The 23,479-nt window shown below is 36.6% G+C and overlaps 2 protein-coding genes and 1 long non-coding RNA gene across 8 annotated transcripts; 2 read left to right on the top strand and 1 right to left on the bottom strand.

Annotated features, from left to right (window-relative positions):
* The first annotated feature begins 3,039 nt into the window (after positions 1-3,039).
* Positions 3,040-13,532, top strand: si:ch1073-416j23.1 (rac GTPase-activating protein 1). Of its 3 annotated transcripts, XM_051905097.1 has the most exons (16): positions 3,040-3,223; positions 4,355-4,557; positions 4,833-4,969; positions 5,067-5,139; positions 5,280-5,336; positions 5,833-5,931; positions 6,700-6,841; positions 6,917-7,062; positions 9,231-9,392; positions 9,482-9,577; positions 9,804-10,002; positions 11,595-11,700; positions 11,803-11,935; positions 12,023-12,149; positions 12,964-13,075; positions 13,157-13,532. In XM_051905097.1, the coding sequence occupies exons 1-16, from the start codon at positions 3,142-3,144 to the stop codon at positions 13,209-13,211; spliced, it is 1,929 nt and encodes a 642-aa protein (XP_051761057.1). In that variant the 5' UTR covers positions 3,040-3,141; the 3' UTR covers positions 13,212-13,532. The 3 variants fall into 3 exon arrangements, 2 of the variants coding, with proteins under 2 accessions (XP_051761057.1, XP_051761058.1); XR_007931555.1 differs by lacking the exons at positions 9,804-10,002; positions 12,023-12,149; positions 12,964-13,075; positions 13,157-13,532 and having other exon boundaries at positions 11,803-11,934; XM_051905098.1 differs by lacking the exons at positions 6,917-7,062; positions 9,231-9,392; positions 9,482-9,577; ... (4 more) ...; positions 12,964-13,075; positions 13,157-13,532 and having other exon boundaries at positions 6,318-6,841.
* A 290-nt stretch (positions 13,533-13,822) lies between these two features.
* On the bottom strand, positions 13,823-23,375 carry gmppaa (GDP-mannose pyrophosphorylase Aa). 4 transcript variants are annotated; one of them, XM_051905115.1, is made up of 13 exons: positions 22,128-22,636; positions 20,293-20,390; positions 20,085-20,188; positions 19,781-19,973; positions 19,513-19,572; positions 19,240-19,370; positions 19,082-19,096; positions 15,879-16,013; positions 15,661-15,758; positions 15,522-15,568; positions 14,735-14,827; positions 14,466-14,634; positions 13,823-14,376 (listed from the first exon to the last, which is right to left on the bottom strand). In XM_051905115.1, the coding sequence occupies exons 1-13, from the start codon at positions 22,165-22,167 to the stop codon at positions 14,276-14,278; spliced, it is 1,284 nt and encodes a 427-aa protein (XP_051761075.1). In that variant the 5' UTR covers positions 22,168-22,636; the 3' UTR covers positions 13,823-14,275. The 4 variants fall into 4 exon arrangements, with proteins under 4 accessions (XP_051761075.1, XP_051761077.1, XP_051761076.1 ...); XM_051905117.1 differs by having other exon boundaries at positions 20,293-20,409; positions 22,128-22,635; XM_051905116.1 differs by lacking the exon at positions 19,082-19,096 and having other exon boundaries at positions 22,128-22,626.
* LOC127518448 (uncharacterized) lies at positions 20,448-22,121 on the top strand. The gene is made up of 3 exons (XR_007931557.1): positions 20,448-21,177; positions 21,270-21,355; positions 21,465-22,121. It is a non-coding gene; the product is annotated as an uncharacterized LOC127518448 (long non-coding RNA).
* Positions 23,376-23,479: the final 104 nt, after the last annotated feature.

The following is a 23,479-nucleotide window of genomic DNA, read 5'->3' as shown; positions in this document are numbered from 1 at the left end:
CCATTCATTTTATCCATAGATCAATTGATCGATTGATTAATTGATCGATTCATTCATTGATTCGATTGATTCATTCATTCATTCATTCATTCATTCATTCAGTCAATCCATTGATTGATCGATAGGTCGACTGACTGATTCATTCATTTGATCGATTGATTGATTGAATGATTCATTCATTTGATTGATCGATCGATTGATCAATTGACCGATTGATTCATTCATTCATTCGATTCATTGATTGGTCGATCGGTCATTCATTTGTATGTTGTCTTGATATGGTTTGCTCGTAACTTGCCTGCCTGTAACTTTCTAGTAATCCTGAAGACCTTGATTAGCTTTTTCAGGTGTGTTTGATTAGGGTTAGAGCAAAACTCTGCAGGAAAGTGGACCTCAAGGGTCAGAGTTGAGAACCCCTGGTCTACAGGATGAAAGCTCATTACTGAAATCACTTAAGAATATGTATCACTGCATTCTGGCACAAAGAGGTAAGAGCTCAAGTCAGGATCTGAATACATTTAGACTGCTTTCATTTGCTTGTGTTGGGCTTTTGCTTTTGGTTGCTTTCCCTCTTACTATACAAGACACTTAAGAAAGAATGACTGGGTATAGGATATGAAGCAGATCAGATTTGACCGTACAATGTCTCAACAACTCTGACAATCTTTTATGTGACAATCTGTGCTTATACAAGTATGAAGCACCACCCATCTTTCATCTTCACTTTTGTTTTTATGGACAGCACATCTCATAGAACGGATGAACAAATCAAGACTCATGCTCTAAGAATTAATGCCTCTCTGAGTTTGGGTAAATACTTAGTGAGAGAAATGGCTCATTCAATAAAACCGTGTTGACTAATACAGGGACTAGTTTCAAACATATTCATCTCTGGTCCTCAGATTAGCATCTCATCTGCTGAGCTGTGTATATACTCAGCCAAAGGCAATAAGTTTCCTAATGAGCCAATGCACTGTAAAGCAAACATTAATATTAGCCAACAGACAATAAATTGCTTTTTTAATGTTTATGGGCAGAACTCCAGAAATCTATTTGTTCTTCGCTGTAGAGTGCCAGCCGAATTAAAATAACTTACATCTTTTCAGAAAAAAAAAAAAAAAAAAAAAAAAGTACAAGGAAAAAAACATGCATTTTTAAAAAAAAATTGGTTTATAAATTAAATGGATTAATTCATGACTAATCAGTAATTACAAATTAATCTGTAATAAAATATTATGTCTACATGTTCAGGATATCTTGTATTTTATATAACAATAGCAGATAGATATTTTAATCAGAAAACAACTGAATGCCATGTGCATTTATGAAACAAATTATGTTCTTTTATAAATGTATGTTTTCGCCAGATTAACACAAAACTCGCTTGCTAAAGCAAATGTGCATTTGCCTTCAGAAACTGATTATTTTTAGGGTTTCTAAACAATGCAAATACCCCAGCGCCCTCAGAGAAAAACAGATTTTGCATTCCACACAGCACACACAATCACAATTACATTTTTATCAATGTTGCCGTAAGAGAAGCTTTAATTTGGGAGGGGTGGGGGGAGGGGTCTTCTGAGCAAAAAGTGGGTAAAAAAGACAAATAAAACAGAAAATAGAAAATACTGTTGTTATTTTTTTTATTATTATTATTAATCCGTAATATTAATCCTAATAAATAATGTTACACGAAAAATTGATATTGGTAGTCCACAGCTGTAAACGGAGATAGGACATGCAGATCAATAACTAAAAATAGAGCAATACTGATTTAAGTATGATTAGAAGAACCAGGTTTATCATAATTTATCTATTTTTTTAGTCTTACAAATTAGCTGAATTAAATATTAGATAAGAAAAGGAAGCAGATCAATCTAGTCCAGCCTGTTAAACTCAAATCTTTGCCATCATGACTGAAGAACATCACCGATTCTATTGCTATGCAAGGGACGACATGAGAAACCCATGAAAGCACTAAAGATAGCACTAAATTCAAATGCAATATTCCACAAACAGTGACCAAGGCCTTGCATTCCAGTTAAACTTTCAACAATGAGAAAGACCTGGTGTTACAAGTCTTTTATTTCCAACAAAATTGAATTCAGTCTCTCCAAACACCACAGCTCTTGATCTCCTATGCTCAAAGCAGCCATGTTAAAAATGACTGTAATAAGATTTTTGGGTGCTAAATTAAAGTGACTCCAGTAGCAGCAGAACCCATTATTTGTGTAATGGAACATTTGCAGCAAGAGACTCAGAGCATGATATCACAGAGAAGCTTATTTTCTTGTGAACAGCGTTGAGTCAAGCAAACACAACAAAGCTTTGCTCAAACACCACCCTAATCACTGGCAAACTCACACATCCCCATATTGTGAAGGTACAACAACCGTGGATGCCCAACACAAAATGCCTTGACTGCCCTCTACTGGCTACAGTGGATCAGGCACTTGGTTTAGAGCGAAATAAGTGTAAAAGAGGCTTCTGTTACAGTTTTATCCATTCTTATTTCAAACATTTACTTTAAAACTGTTTACTAAAACTTGCATTAGGCTAAAGATGATTCATAATGATTGTATTATATTAATATATTATGGAAGATTTGTTGTTTACTTCAGATAGTAACTGCAAAATTATTAAAAGCTAATACAACGTAAAATAAATAAATAAACAAACAAACACCATCTTCCACAGTGCCAAATACTCAAATCATAGTCAATACAAATTTAAGGTAGGTTATGGGCCTATACTAAACTGACGCTGGTATTAACTGTATTAAAAAGATAATAATAATTATAATGAACATACACACATAATATGCACTGCAAGAGCAACATCATTTCAGTGTAAATATCAGCTGTAATTAAAGTTTCAAACCACTTCAGGTCCTTTAGTGAATTAAAAGCTCGACTTATAGGCCAGTTTGCTTTAAAAACTAATGAAGAACATTCCAATTATTGCTGATGGATGGACTTCCGGAACGATAATCCGTTTAATGGTCCACATACAGAGTTTCAGAAACGACGAAGTCCAGTTGGCAGCATGAGCAACTACATACATGTGACCCGTGACATTACACTCACGTGACACATTTAAAGCGACTTGTTTGAGTTTGACGCGGGTTCATCAGCTGACTCGACCATGGGGGATCAGTTTGTAAGAGAAGTCCTCGGTCTGTGTTTGCAAAGGCTTGCTATAGAAGAAGCTACTAACTCTGAGCTCGGTAAGATATTATAGGCCTATTTAGTTTAATTCTTGAAACTGTAATGTTATATTATATCATATATTTGACCTTGAACTCAAATTAAAAAACTATTTACATGTCCCATAGGTCCAATACGTCTGTCATCCGAAAAGCATAATTCAGTTTGATTGATCTGTTGTTCGCTAGTGCTTTTTTCCCCCCTCTGTTTTTAAAACCCCACATTTCCATGTTACTACCGTTCAAAAGTTTGAAATCAGATTTTTTTTGTTTTTAAAGAATTCTCTTAAGTTCACCAAGGCTGCATTTTTTTTTCTTGTTTTATTTTTATTTTTATTCCTGTGATGGCAAAGATGAATTTTCTGCAGCCATTCCTCCAGTCTTCAGTGTTCTTCATGATACTTCAGAAATGGTAAAAGGGTATTTTTTACAAAGAACTTTTGCTGAGGCTAAATTAATCTCCCATTTGTCCAAAACCAGAAACATTACCGTCTCGGATAGCAATCACAACTCTGAAAAATGCATGCCCACTCTATAATAATAAAAGAGATGCTTTGAACTTCAATAATATGTCTGCTGGGTTTTCATTGTGTCAGAGGAACATATTAAAACCATCCGTCCATCCATTTTCCAAACCGTTTGTCACATGTCGCAGGGATGCTGGAGCCTATTCCAGCATCTCGGGCCGTAGAAAAATACCATGAATGGATGGCCAGTCCATTGAAGCAGGGCTATATTAAAAATCATTTGGAGGTAAAAAATAATAATAATAATTTTGAAATTACTGTTATTTTCACATGGAGGTCAAAAAGAAGGGAAGTCAAGTCAATTACAGTGTAACATGAGGGATAATTTAGACATCTGAAAAATGTAAGGTGTATTGTTTGTACAGCGCTTTTGGAAGCCAGGAATTTATTTAATATTTGGGGTTTTAGAAGCAAAGGGGAAAGTGGTTGTTTGTTAAAATCATTTATTTTACCACAAATTACCCACTTTTTATCGTTAACCATTTTGTAACAGCTTCATATCTTTGTTCTAGAATTTAAAAAAAACTACTGCTTTTAGAATATGCGTGTTTTTCTTGATAGTCCTTCTTTGATCTGAATATATATTGCCATAAGGAATTCTCACCAGTTGTCTCTTATCTAAAAGAATTTATTGAGGTGGTGAAGAACTTTGAAGTTGCCCGGAAGAAATGGCTGCATGCAGAGCTGGAGCTGAAAAAACAGAAGGAGTTGCTAGTGAAGTCTGATGTAGCTCGAGGTGCTCTGGAGGTCAAACTCAAACATGCTCGAAACCAGCTAGACGTGGAGATCAAGAAGCGCTACAAAGCTGAGGCAGACTATCAGTGCCTGGTTAGTTAAGAAATTATATAGCCATTCATTTCATTATGTTCTTACCTTACCTTACCTTACCTTACCAAACCAAACCAAACCAAAGTATGGACATTGTGGAGGGCTGCAAGTGCTTAGTACAGGGCCCTGGGCCCATAATGTTCATGTTAATGTGGGCGGTCATGTGTTAATGAAAGTTCATAAAACAGAAATGCTCTTTGATTTATTGACCATCCATGTGAGAGTTTATTAATAATACTTATGCTGTCTTTATCACATCTTAATTCATTTGACAGGAGCGGCAGATGCAGTTGATATGTGACGTACTGGTGCATGACAGCAAGTCAAGTGCCTGTCTCAATGATGAGCAGAGGTCAATGCTGACCAGCTTCAGTCACAAAGGAGCCAGTGTCCCACAACACCGAGGAAGAAGGTACCTCAACATTCAGCATGCTCTTCATTTAGTTCTCAGTTCACTGGTGTTTTCCCCCTTTCGCATTGCTGTTTTCCATCATGTGTCTTTATATCAGGTTATCAGTGATTGATGAGTCCTCCTTCCTGTCGCACTCTGACATTAGTTATGACAGGACGGATGATGATTTGGTGAAGTATCACATTTAGTATCATTTTTATTCATGATGTAGAATTATTGTCAGACACAAGCAAAGTGAATATGCATAAAAATCACTGAAAAGTTCAAAGCAATAGTTTGTAAAACATTATTTCACTTATATGATTTCTAGGACTTGGACAGCACAACGTTTGTTAAGCCTCTAAAGTCAAGAGCTCGTGAGAGAAGAGTAAGTGCTGCCAGTTTTCCTAATAATTGCTGCCTTTTTTTTTTTTCTTTTTTTTTTAGATATTTTGTGTGTATATGTATGTATATGTGTAATTTATTCTTGTGATGGCAAAGCTGAATTTTCAGCATCATAAGTCCAATCTTCAGTGTCACATGATCCTTCAGAAATCATATTAATATGCTGATTTGCTGCTCAAGAAACTTTTCTTATTATCAATGTTGAAAACACTTCTTAATATTTTTGTGGAAACCGGGCTGCATGTTTTTCAGGATTCTTTGATGAATAGATGGTTCAAAAGAACAGCTTTTATTTGAAATAGATATCTTTTGTAACAATGTAAGACTTTACTGTCACTTTAGATCAATTTGATGCATCCTTGCCAAATAAACGGTTTAGTACATGGTGTATAAGTGCATAGTGTATGGTGCGTCAGATGGGACGCAACTAATTTTGTGCTAGTTGTAATGTATCTCACTTTATCACTGCTTGTTTTTAGCGTTCATCAATGGGCCCAAGTGTTGGTCCTCCGATTTCAAAACGAGGAAGAGTCAGCGGGCGTTCAGGAGATCTACTGGGGACTAGACCACTGGAGAAGGTTGGTAGAAGTTTATTAAGGCTAATATTTATTTTTCTCTATCTCATTAATTCTGAACAAGTAAATGCAGACAAGTGTTTGTATAAAAAAAAAAAAAAAATCCACCAAAAAAAAACATTAAACAGAAATGATCTTCATGTTGAATATTTGATGCCGCCATGCATCGTTTGTAACTTTTGAGTTGAGACACTTTGAGTCATCCTGTTAATTTCACAGTCAGTTAAGTTTTTAAAATCTTCAGTAATCCTAAATTGCCATTTACTGTTTAATGAAAAGGCTCTTCCTGGTTTAGATATCAGTTGGGTTTGTAGCACACAGTTAGCAAAATGTGAGGAATATCTTGTGAAATGTCCAGCCTCCTTCATTTTTCTTTTTCCTTCTATCAGTAAGGGGATCATATCCCCTCTTTAGGTTAGTCTGGTGTCACTTCTCATCAGCTTGTTCGTTCATCAGTCCCTCATCTGACTGCTTGCCATCAGATTGGCCACGCCCACCACCACACTGCTCTGATGAGAACAGCAGTGGACCATGTCCTGCCTGTCTCCCTCCATGGGACTCATATCACTCCCACTCATCTGGCACTGATCACTAAGAGAGAAGCAAAGCAATTTGGCACTTTGAGAAACTACATTTGTCCACGTTGCCAGGAACGTGGACACGAGCTAGATAACCAATTGTTATGCTACTCTAAGGGTCTTACATTCCAGCAGAAAGAATGATTGGCTTCAAATGGATTTTTTGTGTGTGTTTGTCTGTGTATGTACTAAGGAAATCGAGACGACTGTTGTGAAGGCGTCTGTCACTACCCCAGAGACTGGAGGTCAGATTCACATGGTAATAGACATAACCCAGGAGACTCCAGAACATCCATCCAGGGCTCTCAGAAATGAACATTTTCCGTCTGTTGATGGTAAATAAGCCTCTAAGGCGCCACTTTCATTGACACGTTCTAACCTTCCCAAACTAACCAGAGTTGTGCATGCAGAACAAACGTCTGTGTGGGCACATAGTGAAGTCACAGAGGCTGAAACGCTTGTTGAAATGGAGGTGATCGCCCCTGAGCCAGCTGTCCCTCAGGACTTCACGCCCACCGTGGATAAGACTTTGCAGCATGTATTCCAGCAAAAAACAGTATGAGGCCATTCAGTAGTACTTCTCAACATGTTGCAAGGCTTTTACACCTGGTATTAACATCTGTTGCATGAGTCATGTATCAAACATATATTAAATTTTTTTTTCTAATAGTTTCTATGACTTTACAAGAGATTTAAAGGGTTAGTTCACCCAAAAATGAAATTTCTGTCATTAAGTACTCACCCTCATGTCAACCCAAACCTGTAAGACATTCATTCGTCTTCAGAACACAAATTAAGATATTTTTGATGAAATCCGAGGGTTTCTGAAGCACACATAGGCAGCAACGTCATTGCACCTTCTGAGGTCCACAAAGGTACTAAAGACATCGTTAAAACCATCAATTTTGCGCACAAAGTATTCTTGAGCTTCATAATATTAAGGTTGAACCACTGTAGTCACGTCGATGGTTTTAACAATGTCTTTAGTACCTTTCTGGACCTCAAAAGGTGCAATGTTGCTGCCTATGTATGGATACCCTAGGATTTCATCAAAAATATATTAATTTGTGTTCCGAAGACAAACGAAGGTCTTACGGATTTGGGACGACATGAGGGTACTTAATGACAAATTTTAATTTTTAAAGGTAGGGTAGGCTTTTCGGAGAGGCTAGCAATAGCGAGCTAGCTTTGAAAGCATAAGATCCTACCCTCACTTCAGAGCATCTCCAAAGCCACATCTCCTTCAAAACACATGAACGCGTACAGCAAACAAAAGCATCACGAGAGACTGTGTAAAACTACATGTCTCAAAGCACATAACTTTACAATGATAATGAGCGTAAACAACTTAAAGAGCACTGACCTGTACCACCCGACTGCTGCAGATTCATTTCGGCGTTGATAGTGTTGCCATTGAAAGGCATAAATTCGAGTCACAAACCGCTCAGAGTATAATGTCACAGGTTTCCATCTCTTCCAGATTATGGTAGTTATGGCGTGAAAGCAGCATAAACTCGTTGTTTTGGTTCAGGAGGAACTGTAAAACGTGGCTGCTGTTTTGGTTGTGGTGCTCGTGACTGGAGTCTGTCTAAACTCTGCATAGCATGAAACGCGCTGATGTCGTATGATGTCTGTGCGAATAGGATGCATGAGGGTATGTAAAACATAAGTTGACAGGCAGGTAGGACATCCTATTGTATCCCTTGGACCGAGGGATATGATTGGACGATCATTTTATGGTCCTACGCCTTCCATAGATGATATAAATACATATAAATGCATTTAGACCACTTAAATTAGTGACTGCTATCGGGATATGAAGAAACTTTCAACCAGCATAACAAAAAATGTTTTTGAAGCAAATCATCTTTAAGATTACATTGGTCAGAAGTATGAATGTGTGTTTCAGAAGAATGTGTATTAGAAACACTCACGCAGCAGCATTAACTAGTTTTCTGTAATTTAATGCCAAAGTAATATAACACAAAGTATAGTTATATAAATGTAAATTAAAAAAAAAAAAAACTTTACGATGTTAATAACTGGAAATGTGTCATCACACTGTGAAAAAGTCCACATAAAATAGTTACATTACATTATATTAATTATAATTTTTAAATTTTATAAAATTTAATTATATTACGCGTCTCACTTCATCACTGTTCACTTGTTGGTCCTCCTATGCTGTAATATAATATAAACTTCATGTAACATAAACCATGTAAAAATATATTTTATTTTATTATATGAACATCAACATTTTTAATAAACATGACTTTATTATATAAAATAAAATAATTTATAAAATAATTGCATTACTATACAGTGTTCATCATGCTATTATTCCAGTAAATAATGAAGTTAAATATAAAGAATGTCTGCCAACCGCGCTGTCTCTAGTTCACAATTTTTTAAAATAAGCGGCTGGGGTTATTTTTTTAACAAGACACCTAATGACACCAGTCTGACCTTAACAGTCTGTACAGCACTCTCTTTGTGTTTTTTAATGAAACTGTCAGAGTGTAATAAAGGCTTTAATTGTAATGGTCAGAGGGTGCAAAATGGTGGAGAATAAAATTATAAGTCGACCTTCGAATTATTTAAAATAAAACAAACATAATTATAAAAAGTAAAGAAAGAAATACCAGGTGTAAACAGGGTCTGTGTTTGATGGCACGGTGCATGTTGCAGACGACCGCTGAGTCAGTGTTTTATATTTTCTAGGTGATTCGTCCCGAGACATGCGTACCATGTGGGAAGAGGATTCGCTTTGGGAAGATGGCCGTAAAATGCAGAGACTGTCGAGTGGTGAGCCATCCTGAGTGTAAACAACTATGTCTGGAGAAGTGCAGCCCTAATGCTCATGGTTCAGCTCAGCCTAAAGAGGTATTCCCATTTCATACTGTAGTAGTGTTCATACACATCCTAATGTAAAGATGTCATGTTAAAAAGTTCTGTTTGTTTCCCTTTTATAGGAGACATTAGAAAGCTTTGCCCCCTCCACACGTCCACGGATTCCCTCTTTGATTGTTCAGTGTGTTCATGAAATTGAGAGAAGAGGACTTGAAGAGGTGTTTTTACTAAATAATACACCAACACAGGGATGGTTTCTCAAGCTGAAAGTATAATTAGAGGGCTCAATGCAGCTCTGTATAATTAAGCTTAATTTTGGATTTAAGAAACAAATCTTTTCTATCATATTGCAGTATATTACAACATCCACTTACAGTGTATACAGTTGACGAATGAAATTTCTCTGTATCTCACTTATATTTTATGGCTGACTGGGGTATGTAGAAGGGTATTTACAGAGTGCCGGGAGGAGAGCGACTGGTGAAGGAACTGAGAGAGAAATACATGTGTGGGAAAGGCACGCTGATGCTCCATAAAGTAGAAGAGGTTCATGCTGTCTGTGGACTACTCAAAGACTTCCTGAGGAAACTCAAGGAGCCTCTCATAACATTTAAGCTACACAGAACATTTATGGAAGCTTCTGGTAGGTTTTCTTAATAATATTATGGAGAAGGATTTCTTCTTCTTTCTTCTTTCTTCTTCTTCTTCTTCCTCCTTCTTCTTTCTTCTTTCTTCTTTCTTCTTCTTCTTCTTCCTCCTTCTTCTTTCTTCTTTCTTCTTCTTCTTTCTTCTTCTTCTTCTTTCTTCTTCTTCTTCCTCCTTCTTCTTTCTTCTTTCTTCTTCTTCTTCTTCTTCTTCTTCTTTCTTCTTCTTCTTCCTTCTTCCTCCTTCTTCTTCTTCCTTCTTCTTTCTTCTTCTTCTTCTTCTTCTTCCTTCTTCTTCCTTCTACCTTCTTCTTCTTCTACCTTCTACCTTCTTCTTCTTCTTCTTCTTCTTCTTCTTCTTCTACCTTCTTCTTCTACCTTCTTCTTCTACCTTCTTCCTTCTTCTTCTTCTTCTTCTTCTTCTTCTTCTACCTTCTTTCTTCTTCTACCTTCTTTCTTCTTCTTCTTCTTCTTCTTCCTTCCTCTACCTTCTTCCTTCTTTCTTCTTTTCTTTTTCTTCCTTCTTTCTTCTTCTTCTTCTCCTTCTTCTTCCTTCTTTCTTCTTCTTTCTTCTTCCTCCTCCTCCTTCTCACATCCCCATCCAACAACCATTCAACTGGTCTAACCAGTTGCATCATTGATAGGTGAAACCACCAATGATTTGGACTCTGTCTTAACTGACTCAACCTACTCGGGTCTCAACCCAAACTCAAATGAACAGATCTCAACTACAACACTGGGTGAAACTTTTTCAGTGCAGAAAAAACTGACATTTGCTGGGCCGAGTCATTGAGTTGGTTTTCGAAAGCTGTCTGTCTTGAACTTCTTGTCCTTACCCCCCCCCATCATCAAGTCTGTCAGGAGACCCATCTTGTCCTGACATTAATAGTCTCAATTTGACTTTCAAAATTTTCAAATCTTTGAGCAGTCTGACTAGATTATACAAAATGGTTGCAATTTTGCAGAGGGTGGATTCTATAACAAGCGTCTGGCTCTTGTGTATGCCGGAGGCATGAGGACGTATGCTACCCTCATTCATTTAGGGCGGATGGTTATTTCCCATTACTTGTGATATAGTTGACAAGTCCCTGATGACTCGGAAACAATCAATGTCGAACGTTATCTCCCAAACCAGCGCTTGTCTTTTCCAGCGTTTTAATTTCAGTCGCTGCTGCTGAATTGGAGGGTAAGTGGCAGATTTAGGAGCAGTCAGGGTGCTTCTGCTATTATTATGGAGTTTTTTTTTTTTTTTTTTTTTTCTCCCCTAGCCCTCATAGATTCAGGATGACTCCAGGGTAAAGTACCTCCCTTTTAAATTATAAATTGGATTGGATGTCATGGGGGAGTCATATTGTCTAATTTCCTTGGCCAGGAATGGCTGTAGCATGTAAATGAGAGAAAGTCCTTCATAATGCATCGCTGCTACAGGTGTTTATGTTCCTGCTCCATGAAAGCTGATATCCTTAAAGTCAGAAAAGTTGATAATGTGATTAATTCACCTATAATATCTGATATACTGCTCTTGCAATGGAGTGTAATTGTATCTAAGACTGTGGCTGGCTCGACAAAACAGTCATTTTTTCACTCACAGAGATGGCTGATGAAGACAAGAGCGTAGAAACATTAATAAAGAATATCAAAGAGCTGCCGCAGCCTAACAAAGACACCCTGGCCTTCCTAATGCTGCATTTGCAGAGGTAAAATGTTCTAATTTAGATATTTCTGCAACTCTGCCTTCATATACTTGTTTTTTTAAGCTTGCTTGCTTGTTTTGCAACCGCATTCATGTTGTTTCTCAGGGTAATGCAGAGTCCGTTGTGTCAGATGGATCAGAATAACTTGTCCAGAGTGTTTGGCCCCACTATCATTGGTCATGGGATGTTAGAACCTTCTCCCATGACCATTATGAGAGACACAAACACACAACCCAAAGTGAGTTGCTAGAAAATCAGGATGTGATAAATTCCTTTTGTATTTACCTTATATTTCAATAAACTTATTCTAACTTATTTGCAACAGGTAGTGGCTCGGTTACTGTCGTTTCCTTCAGATTTCTGGGAAGGCTTTCTAGCTGAGGAGAAGGATCCACTTGTCCCTCCTGTGGTTGATTCCAACGTCGGCAATGTCTGTCCAAGCACTAGCAGAGGTACATGCATCAGTATCCACCATGTTTTGAGTTAAACGTCGGCTGGTTAAAATTAAACTGCTCACTTATTGCATATTTAATGGAATTTAAAGGGTTAGTTCACCCAAAAAGGCATTTAAAGGGTTAGTTCACCCAAAAAGGAAAATTATCCCATGATTTACTCACCCTCAAGCCATTCTTGGTCTATATAACTAATCTTTCAGACAAACACAATTTGAGATACATTTAAAAATATCCTGGCTCTTCAAAGCTTTATAATTGGGGACCCGATATTGGAGCGGAAAAAAATTGCATCCATCCATTGTAAAAGTACTCCACATGGCTCTGGGGGGGTACTTTCTGAAGTCTTTCTGAAGTAAAGCAATGCTTTTTTTTTTTTTTTTTTTTTTTTTTGTAAAAAAAAAATCCATATTTGAAACATTATCAACTATAATAACTAGCTTCCGGCAGACGGCTGTATGCATCGATTTGCGGCAAAAGAGTAACCCCTGACCCGACGCAATGACGAACGTGGAAGTGCAGAGGATAGAGCGAAACAAAACACTGGTCACGAATTAGAAGTCTAAAACGAGAAATTTTAAAGAGAAATGTCAGAGGATTTCCATATAAGAGGAACTTGAGCTTGTTGCACAGCACTATTTGTTTAAATCGTGAGAGGCATCTAAGCTTACACTTACACCGATGGCTTGAGGGTGAGTAAATCATGTGGTAAATTTCATTTTTCGGTTAACTATCCCTTTAAATTGTTCTTGTGATCAAACATTTTTACTTTTTCTCTTGAATCATTAATTTTGTTCCTGAATGTGTCTTTCAGATAAGATATTCAAACCTCTGACCTCTCCTGAGTTAAGCAAATATTCTAAAACTACATCTGGTGGCTCAATCAAGGGTCGGATCAAACACTTTGGTGGCACTTTCAATAACCCGTAAGCTACTATTCCTCATGCAACTCTTATTGGTCTTGAACTTAGTATTGCATGTTTTTATAACCATTCTTTTCTTTCTAGAAGCAAACCAAGAAATGAACCAGGAAAAAAGAAGTTCTTCACATCCCCCAAATGATTTATGTGTGTGTATAAATGTGTATTTTGTGTGCCAGTTAGTTGCACAGGGACACTTTGCTTCGGTGGCTTGAACTGTTTTTTCCTACCACACGAAATGAAACACTTTAGCACTTTATATCCTACCTTGGAAAATAACTTTTCTTATGAATGTAAGTCTGTCCAGAAAGAAAGAATCTTGAAACATGAGACTACACTCTTGGTATTTTTTTGTAAAAGGTTTAAGTAATTATGTATAAAAGAAATGTCCTGGAAAATATCTAAAGGTGGCATAAACATGGTGAAATGGTGTATCAATTTGAAATAAACTAGATGAATTTGTGTTCTGTCTTGTGTATTTTGTATCAGTCACATGTGGATGGCAATGTCTGCACTAGTGCCCTCAGAAGTCAGGCAGTGTTATAAATGAATATAAAAGCAGTGGGAGATTTTAACTCTTGCCAAACTGCAAAAATGTTTTAAGGGCATTTTTTTTTTCTATTAATAATGTGATGTCTGTAATTGAATAATTTGTCTCTGCCTTTCAAGCTTAAGAAAAATAATTGATGGTCCACAATACAGACATTGTGATTTTCTACAAGGGCAGCAGTAAATTACTTCTACCTCATGTGACTTAATCAAAATATAATTTATTGCAGACGTCTGACTTTTGCACTGCGCTCGGCTTTCACACGGAGAGCAGTCAAAGAAACATCAATTATTCACAACAATTACCAACACGACTGGTATCCAATTACAAGATTTTACCATTTGTCTTACCATTTTTTGTTCTACATGACATGTTAAATGCTGGAAAGAAATGGTAACAGAGTGCACAAATAAATCGCTTTTTTGCGCCTTTCTTTGGCATTTCACTGACACAAAGGGAGCCAACAAGCTGTAAATAAAAATACATTTCAAGTAATTTCAGAAACCGTTTAACAAAGTGAAGATTTGCTGTAGCAGAATTATTTGAGCATTTGTTTTATCCAGCTTTGACGTGAAGACACTGAACATTATTAATGTTTCATTTCAAAGATCCATTTTATTTCTATGCTAATGCCATAAATACAAGTAAAACTGAAACTACAGTATGATCTGGTTTTTGAAGCTTCTGTTGAGGTCTTTATGTGGCAGGACGATGGAGTTGAGTATGATGACCTCAGATGGGATATTTACATTACAGCCTGATGAGACAGAGGGAGAAGCAGTCTTTAGATGAATCACTCTCAAGTCAAATATATAATATATTCATGATGGTGTCCTATAAAATTACCTAGAATTGTAATGGAGGGTGTTAGTTTTCCATCTCTGAAGAGTGTCTCGCTGTCAATTTTGGCATACGGGTCATTAGGATTCGGGTCACTAGGGGTCCCTTCTACTCTGGCCCATTTGCCAATGGTGCTGCCCCAGCCCACAATACTGTTCAACACGCAACTGTGATCCTACAGAAGACAGTCAGTATATATACTGTATATTGTGTTATGAGTCATTAATTTCAATTCCCAAACAAAGCAATATGGAGAGAAAGTGGCATGAACTCACCTGTAAAGTAGCACCATGGAGGATGATGGACTCCCTCACGCGAACTCCTGCGCCAATCGTTACTCCTGTTCCTATGGACACATTTGGACCTAACTGAAGGGACAAGAAGCACCAATATAACATGAATTATAGATAATTTATAATAAAAGTCAACTGTCCAAAATATTTTACATACAACAATCTCTGTGCCACTAGCATCACCAAGTTAAATTGCAAAAATAATGAAGAACAAGTTTCCCTCGTCGTCTCTCAAAATGAACCCTATGTAGTTTAATATAATGAACTGGGTCCAATTGTGTGTGATTCCTTAGTGCATGTTATTCTAAAGCAGGGAAGCCCAAACCAGGGCCCGTGTCTGTCATGTCATGTGTTCATTACTTTGTAATTTATCTTTTTTTTATATATTTTTACATTTATTACAAATATTAAAATAAAATTGTTGGATATAATGCAACATTTACTGCACTTTTGGCCCACACCCCTCAATCAAGTTGGACTTTTGGCCCTTCGTAATAAAAAGTCTGGGCAAAATGTAATAATCACTTGACTAGGAAACTGGTGACTATATTGACATGACCAAGACTGCACAGGTAAAATAATGTTATGTTAATATCAAACCAAACATATTTAAGATCAAATCAAATACTTATTGCTAATATTCTGCACATTTCCTACTGAACATACCATTTTACACAGAAGTATCTCATTGCAAATGTTTAAGACATAGCAAATGTATTGTGTTGAGAAACTTTAAATATCAATTTAACTATAAAAGAGAAACACTTACTACAGCAGTTGGATCAATATTGGCAGTTGGATGTATATAAACATTTCCTAAAAAATAAATAAATAAAAAAATGCATTAGGAGGACTGCATGAAGAGCTTTTTCAGATATAAAAATTTCATATTTCCACAAAGTATTTACCTCTGGTCTTCGGCCCTCCATCTGTATTAGTAGCTAACCTCTCTGGATGTGTCTTGTGATACTGGTTAAGATACAAGCGGCTTGCATAGATCGCAGATCTGACAGAGGGGAGGGCATAACATTAACTATAATAATACAAACATTATCAAATGTGGTTACTGAGAAAATGCAGTAATCAGTGCATAAGTCTAATGACACAGCATATGTCAAGAACTAACCCTGCAGATTTGATCTGGCTCCAGAAGCGGTCTGTTTTGTACACATATAGCTTGCCCTGTCCTGCCAGAGCCGTGAAGATGTCCTGCTCCAGGCGGATCACCTCGGCCCGATGCCAACCATTGGACTGCTCTTCTCTGAGAACAGCACACAATGCATAGTACCAAATAAAAGTCTTAATTTCACCCTCTGGTAATATCAGGAGACTTTTTCTAATATCCAGGACAGAGGACGACATAAAATGACACTATGATGGAAAAACACTTAATTAGGAAGGATCATTTGAACAGGTACAAATGAATGAAAATTAAAGGTAAATGCTGAAGATGCAGTGTGTTAAAGCCAACATGAAATGGCATGTGCAGTGTATTCAACTTTCAAAATGTGTCACATTTTTATGAGTAAATCAGAATATTTAGTGAGTGCAACAGTCTGGTTAAGGAAGTAAAAATCGCATTCATTTTCTCCAAAGGGGAATTGATTTTTTTTAACAACAACTTGTTATGAAAAGTCAGACCTACTGTGAGCTACAGTTGTTAACTGATGGTATATGCTTTTGTTGAAGCAATCAGCCCACATTATTTCAATTAATTTTTTAAACATCGAGTTTAGCCGCAGAATTCATAGCGAAAAACTAAATTACTCATGATTCTGCAGAGAAATCTCACCCCAATCAGAGAACTGAAAGCAAATCACACACTCCCATGAATCACTGTTGATAACATGTTAAGCCGCGTTTCCACCGCAGGTACTTTCCCCAGGAACTTTGGGGTGGGACTCGGTGTGTTTCGACCGCAGGAACCAGGGTCTAAATGAAGTTCTGGGTAAAAAAAATTCCCCCTCTGAAAGTACCTGCTCGCTAGGTAGTACTTTTTCAAAGTTCCGGAACTTTCAGGGGTGGCACTTGGGCGCTGAACATGCTGATTGGTTGAGTTCACGCAGCATTTTGATTGGTTGACTCCACGCAGCACTTTATTTCAACCATCGTTTTTTAAAGTCTGTTGCAGTGGGTGCAGTAAGAGTTGTTTGCTATTCGAATCAACAATGGAGTTTAAAATATACGACCGACAGACTTCACGGTACTTTAGACAGTTATGGAAATGCAGCTAGCAATAGGTCTGGGGGAAAACAAGTTCCTGGGACAAATTGTTCCGAGTAATTTTGTCGATTTTATTACGGTTACTTTTCTTAAATAAGACATCCTTGATGATGTATGCAGCCTTCAAATGCGACCTCCGGAGGACGCAGCCTCTGAAATGAGATGCAGCTATAGAGTCAGTCTCCCACACCCTAACTACATTAAATATTTGTATATATTTATGCATATTTTACAATAAACTTAATGAACACTTTTAAATCAGTAGTTTTATATTTCTCCATTGTTTTTAATTTTGTCATTTGGAATGCGTTTTGAGACTGTAGTTCTGTCCTTCATTAAAGCTGTCTTGTACCCTTATGTTTTTGTCTGATTTTCACATATTTTTTTGCTTCAAATCCAAGTTTGTAATGTTGTGGTTCACCTCATTGGTTCATGGCTTATAATGCTTTAAAGGTAGAGTGTCAATGTTTTTCATAAAGACTTTTTTGTTATACTAGTTAAAACGCTCTTCACATCCTGATAGCAATCAATAATAGAAGTGGTCAAAGTAAAAAATAAAAAAAATCTTCTGTGGAAGTCTCAGGACGAAAAAATCTTCGTCCAATCATTTCCTTCGGTCCAAATGCAATAATAGGATAGGATGTCCTATCTGCCTGTCAACATATATATTTCCATACCTCCGCACACCCTGCTCGAGCAGACATCACACGTCATCAGCGTGTTGCACGAGATTACGTAGTTGTAGACAGACAGTCACTGAGCACCACAAACAAACAGCAGCCGCCTTTTAAATTTCCACCTGAACCAAAACAACGAGCTTATGCTGTGTTCACGCCATGTCGTAATGAATGTAATTAAGAGATAGCAACCCGTTACGTTGTACTTGGAGCTGTTCACGTCCAAGCACACGTTATGTAATTTGAGGCATAAGGTAATTTAAGGCTGTCTCTCATGACGCTTTGCAGACTCTGCTCTGGCTGCGCACATTCATGTGTTTTGGAGGAGGCGTTGCTTTAGAGAGCGCTCCAGTAGAATCTTATGTTTTCAAAGCTAGCTTGCTATTACTAGCCTCTCCGAAATTGCCTACCCTACCTTTAACAAAGACTTTTTTAAATCCCAAGGGGAAAAAAATAGTTTCGGAACCAAGGCCGCTGAAAAAGTGGGCAGACACTGTTGCACTCTATAGAAAATAATGTAGGGACTTAGTTTTAACCATCAGGATTTGATTGGATATTAGGGGTGTAACAATATATTGTGTCACAATATATTGCAATACAAAAACGCAACAATATGTATCATGGATAGTGACAATATGTATAGTATACCTAAAATGAAAATTACTGTGTGTATAATAATACAAAAAGGGAATATTTGTGGGTCCTGATAATGCCAAATGTCTTGTGTTAACAGTAAAAAGTGGCCTACATTATTTTAAATATATCTAGTCAATGACAGAGAGCAAGCATATTCGTATTTTTCGTTTTTTTCAGCTTCAGAATCATGAATATTTTTATTCTGGTGTCACCATTTTCCTGTGCATTGGGTTACCAGCACCAAGTCTATTAATTTCCACCCCAATGTAATACCAAATTTAGCATTTTAATCAACAGTTAATTTTTTTGTTAACCTTTACCATATGTCTTGAAGTATCACAATAATACCGTATTGTGAGTTCAGCATCGTGATATGTATCAAATTGTGACATGAGGGTATTGTTACATCCCTATTGGATATTGATTATTAGGCTATAATATTATTGGTTAATATTATTATTTCCATCCACCAGACCTTGGTTAAGTCAACAGAAAAGGATAAGAAGTTTCAGAGGCAAAGAAAAGTAACATTTTGATGAAAGAATATTAAAACAAACTTTTTATCAGGCAGCGATTCTAAGGGGATTTCAACGATCAAACCCGAAAAACAAACCTATTCATAAAGGTATGAAAATGCGTGACGTGTTGTTATCATCATATCACAACATGCTAACATGAATCTAGTTTACAGATCATTCAAGCAGGTGAGCTCACTACAAAACCTACATCACACTTGCTCCTAATCAGTCTACTTCATAACCAAACCAGAGCTTCAGCCCACATTCAAACTTACCCCTCATACGAATATCTGATGATGGAACAGGAAACAGAATGATGGTAGACAAGAAGGAGTTAGAGGGGGGAAAACAAATGAAGAGAACAAAGGAAAAGAAATGTATCAAGTAAGCATGCACTTCCACTCAAGAACCCTACAGGATTTGTACCACTCACAACAGCATGTCCTGTTGGTTCTTCTGGAAAACTTCTCCGATGTGCTGGAATATCTCCGGAGTGAACAGGTATATTCCACAGTTGATTATGTCACTCACAAATGTGCTGGGCTTCTCAACATAATGCAAGACCTGGGGGATATGATGAGACAATTAGGATCTTATTTATTATTGCTTTAAGTTTTAAAAATAATCAATTAAATCTTAACTGTAGTAAAATGTTTGAAATCCCCAACATATCAAATTTATCCTTCCACACTGAAAACACAATTACCTCATCAGTTTGTTCATTCTCCACAATGCAGCCGTAGTTCAGGGACTGTTTTCTGTTGGCCTGAAACAATCATACTTAAGTTTATTCATTTGATTTTCAAGCACCACCACATCATAACAAAACATCATGAATTGATTACCAAATCTCTATTAAAAACAAGCTAATATTCAATTGAGAATCCCATTGTAGCCCAGCTTGTGCCCAGGAAAAGTCTGCACTATAAAACGTGAATGTTTACACATAAATACAAGACATAAGAACTCCTAACAGTGGTGCCAAGGATGATAAAACTGTAAGCATCTCCATGCTCCTTCTGGAAGTCAAGCATCTCTGGCAGAGGAAACTCTGAGCACACGTCAGCATTCATGACAAAAAATGCCTCTGGACCGCCAGACAGGATCTGATCTCTGAAATGGTAGATTCCTCCTCCAGTGCCCAGAGCAGCATATTCCTGAAGGTATCTAAGGGGGATTTAGGACAATATAAATGAAAGACTTGATTGAAGGGACTTTTCTGATTTTCAAACAATAAATACAAACATATTATAATATAAATATTATACAGTAACTTACCTTATTGATATTTTGAAATCTTGTTGGGCGCATGACAAAAATCTGTTAAGTTCTTCATTGGGCTGATAAAAACCAACGACTAAGATCTCCTTCATATTTGGAAGCTTTAGGGAAAAAAGGTCAAACAATGTATTAAAAATTAATACTAATTGCATAAAAGGACACAATAAAGCACCTATTTATTGCTATATGAACTGAGCATATATACCTTAGAACAGGCCTCAATGTGATGCTGCAGCATTGGCACTCCAGCCACTGGAAACAGAGGTTTGGGCACCTCAAAAGACAGCGGGCGAAATCGGGTCCCTGTATAAACACCAGGAAACTACAAAATCATATACTCTAAAATATATATATATAATTCAATGGGAATTGTCTACTATGTTAGTAGTGTCAACTAAGTTACCCTGTAGAGCCAACTCGTGAATTACATTACTGTCATGACCATACTGTGTGACTGTGTCCACTGTCCACTGATGATAATGAATTATTTAAGTGTTAGTTCACCCAAAAATGAAAATTCTGTCATTTATTACTCACCCTCATGTCGTTCCACACCCGTCCGTAAGACCTTCGTTCATCTTCGGAACACAAATTTAGATATTTTTGATGAAATCCAATGGCTCAGTGAAGCCTGCATTGACAGCAAAATAATTAACACTTTCAATGCCCAGAAAGGTACTAAAATCATATTTAAAAAAGTTCATGTGACTACAGTGGTTCAACCTTAATGTTATGAAGCGACAAGAATACTTTTTGTGCGCCAAAAAACAAAAAACAAAATAATGACTTTATTCAACAATATCTAGTGATGGGCGATTTCACAACACTGCCAAAGTCATGTGATTTCAGTAAACGATGCTTCGTTATGTCATAAGTGTTTCGAAACGTTTCGAAATTTCAATGGTTCACGTGACTTTGGCAGTTTGATACGTGCTCCGAACTACTAATTCGAAACAAAAGATTTGTAAAGCTTCGAAGCTTCATGAAGCAGTGTTTTTAAAAATCGCTCATCACTATATATTGTTGAATAATGTCATTATTTTGTTTTTCTGGCACACAAAAAGTATTCTCGTCACTTCATAACATTAAGGTTGAACCACTGTAGTCACATGAACTGTTTTAAATACATCTTTAGTAGCTTTCTGGGCATTGAAAGTGTTAATTATCTTGCTGTCAATGCAGGCCTCACTGAGCCAACGGATTTTATGAAAAATACCTTAATTTGTGTTCCGAAGATGAAGGTCTTACAGGTGTGGAACGACATGAGGGTGAGTAATAAATGACAGAATTTTCATTTTTGGGTGAACTGACCCTTTTACCATGGATTGTTGTGCGTTTTTTTAAGTAACTAAAATGCTGCTTTTCATATTCTTTCAGGATATATTTTATATCCACACAGGTAGGAGTTTTGCATAACATCTCTTAAAATTACCAAAAAATATCTTTAAGGCAGATTTATAATAAAAAAAAAATCCCCTGTATTTAGTAACAGTAATGAGAATATCATATGGAAATCTCCACAAAATATGACTCTTAAAATTCTTCATAACCAACTGTAATAGAAAACATAAAAGAGTCCCTAAATACATGTGTTACTTGAAGTGTAGCACTTAATCAGAGTCTGCGTAGTGCCATACAGTTTGTCCGTAACATAACTGACAAATTAAACTGGGAAAACATCCTTTCCCTTGTAATATCAAAATGATGTTTAATGAATAAGCTTGGCAACTACACTGATGAAATATATAAACTGAAACCAATAGTCATTTTATTGAGAAAGCATATTGTTTTGGTACTTTTTTGTTGTTGTTGCTGATGTGAAATGTACCCCCAATTATAGAATGCGTTCTATATATATAGATATATTATATTATAGAGAGTAAGAACAAAAAGACATCCACCTGTTCACCGATCATTATGCTATTAGACACATACACATAGTATATATACCAGGTGAATTGTGCATACGTGTTTTATATTTGTCTAGTTATTCCATTCACTCAATATTAAATGATACGAGTGTGAGGGACATTTACTCACCTTTTTGAGGACCTCCGATAAGAATGACAGCCTTCAGCATACTTACTTTCTTCTTATATATAAAAAAACCAAAAAGCTCTAAAAAATACTGTTGAGCTTGGAGTAAACGGACGGTTCAGCAGGAAATAAGTACCCAAGCTCCTTCAGTAAATCACTTTTGTGCATAAATGTCCTTACATCTTTGGCTTCAACGTGCAAAAAACAACACAAGAAAAAATATTTTTATCTATCCAATTCCAAAGTAATCAGCATGACAGCATCGTAAAATCCAAACAAGCTCACAGTGGCAGTTCCGGAAGTGCAGAGAGATCATTTGTTTTCAAAATAAAAGTCACCATAATCCTCACAGTCCTGTATAACGTAATTATGAACAAAGAAATAGTCAGATAAACAATACAGTTGAAGTTTTTATTTATAAAATAAAATTCTATCACCTGTAATTGTTTTGCCTTATTAATTTTTTTGTTCATTGTTTTACGTTATTGTACATACAAAAATAACATCCCTTCAAAATATTCAAGTAAACTGAACATTTATTCTGCTCTTTATTAATGGTTGCATAAACTTGTGTTCTGTGTACTTTCTCCTCTTTTCGAGTTCCTGCTCATTGTTATCTCTTACTCAAATAGTATATGTAGTTTTGTTATGGTTCTACTTGTTGAAAGTGTAATGCAAAAGCTTGTTGAATAATTCATTGTGCTGTGGTGTTAACGCTGTATCTAGACTGAAAACTGCAGAGAAGTGCAGGCCTGTACACAAACACATAAGACACATTTTGCAGCCTGCTGCATGAACACATGACCATGTCTTAACCGCCAGCCAAATCCTCCAGGCAGTTCTTTTCCATTCCAATCTTTACCTAAATTTCAACATTTGCAGTTTTTGTAACTGTTAATTTCAAAAACACATGGGGAAATAACTATCACACTGTTACCAGTATCAGAAGCATTGTGGTATCAAAAGCATTATGCAGAATTATGTGCAAATAAATGTTCAATATTGATGTTGTGTCCAGTAAACTGACAAAAAAAGGTGTTTCACTTGTACATCATAAGAGCATTCAAAGGTGTGAATAGAGGCGGTTTCTGACTCCTGCAGGACTCTGATAAGCAGATCCTCTGCGGGCATTTCAGACTCCATGCTAATGCCGAATTATAAGAAGGAGGGATAGAGGTTACACTCATACATTTTCATAATCTCTTCAACCCACGGCATGCTGAAATGTTTTTTTTTTTATTTACAATCAAGAAAATGTTATGCTTTATACAATGAGGGGGGGAGGAGTATCTAATCTATTAGATTTCATTTCCTAATCTAATATTTATCTCAATCTGATTGTATTTTACCTTTGC

The sequence above is a fragment of the Ctenopharyngodon idella genome, chromosome 9, assembly GCF_019924925.1.
Source record: "Ctenopharyngodon idella isolate HZGC_01 chromosome 9, HZGC01, whole genome shotgun sequence".
NCBI classification, from domain to species: domain Eukaryota; kingdom Metazoa; phylum Chordata; class Actinopteri; order Cypriniformes; family Xenocyprididae; genus Ctenopharyngodon; species Ctenopharyngodon idella.
Note: the sequence above shows the minus strand (reverse complement) of the source record. Positions and strands in the feature narration are given on the sequence as shown.

Coding starts and splice junctions, on each gene's coding strand:
- si:ch1073-416j23.1 (XM_051905097.1), top strand. CDS start 3,142: ATGGGGGATCAGTTTGTAAGAGAAGTCCTCGGTCTGTGTTTGCAAAGG. Junction 3,224..4,354: donor AGCTACTAACTCTGAGCTCG/GTAAGATATTAT, acceptor CTTATCTAAAAG/AATTTATTGAGGTGGTGAAG. Junction 11,701..11,802: donor CTAATGCTGCATTTGCAGAG/GTAAAATGTTCT, acceptor GTTGTTTCTCAG/GGTAATGCAGAGTCCGTTGT.
- gmppaa (XM_051905115.1), bottom strand. CDS start 22,167: ATGCTGAAGGCTGTCATTCTTATCGGAGGTCCTCAAAAAG. Junction 20,391..22,127: donor TATCGGAGGTCCTCAAAAAG/GTGAGTAAATGT, acceptor GTGTTTATACAG/GGACCCGATTTCGCCCGCTG. Junction 15,569..15,660: donor TGGAGGGCCGAAGACCAGAG/GTAAATACTTTG, acceptor TTTATTTTTTAG/GAAATGTTTATATACATCCA.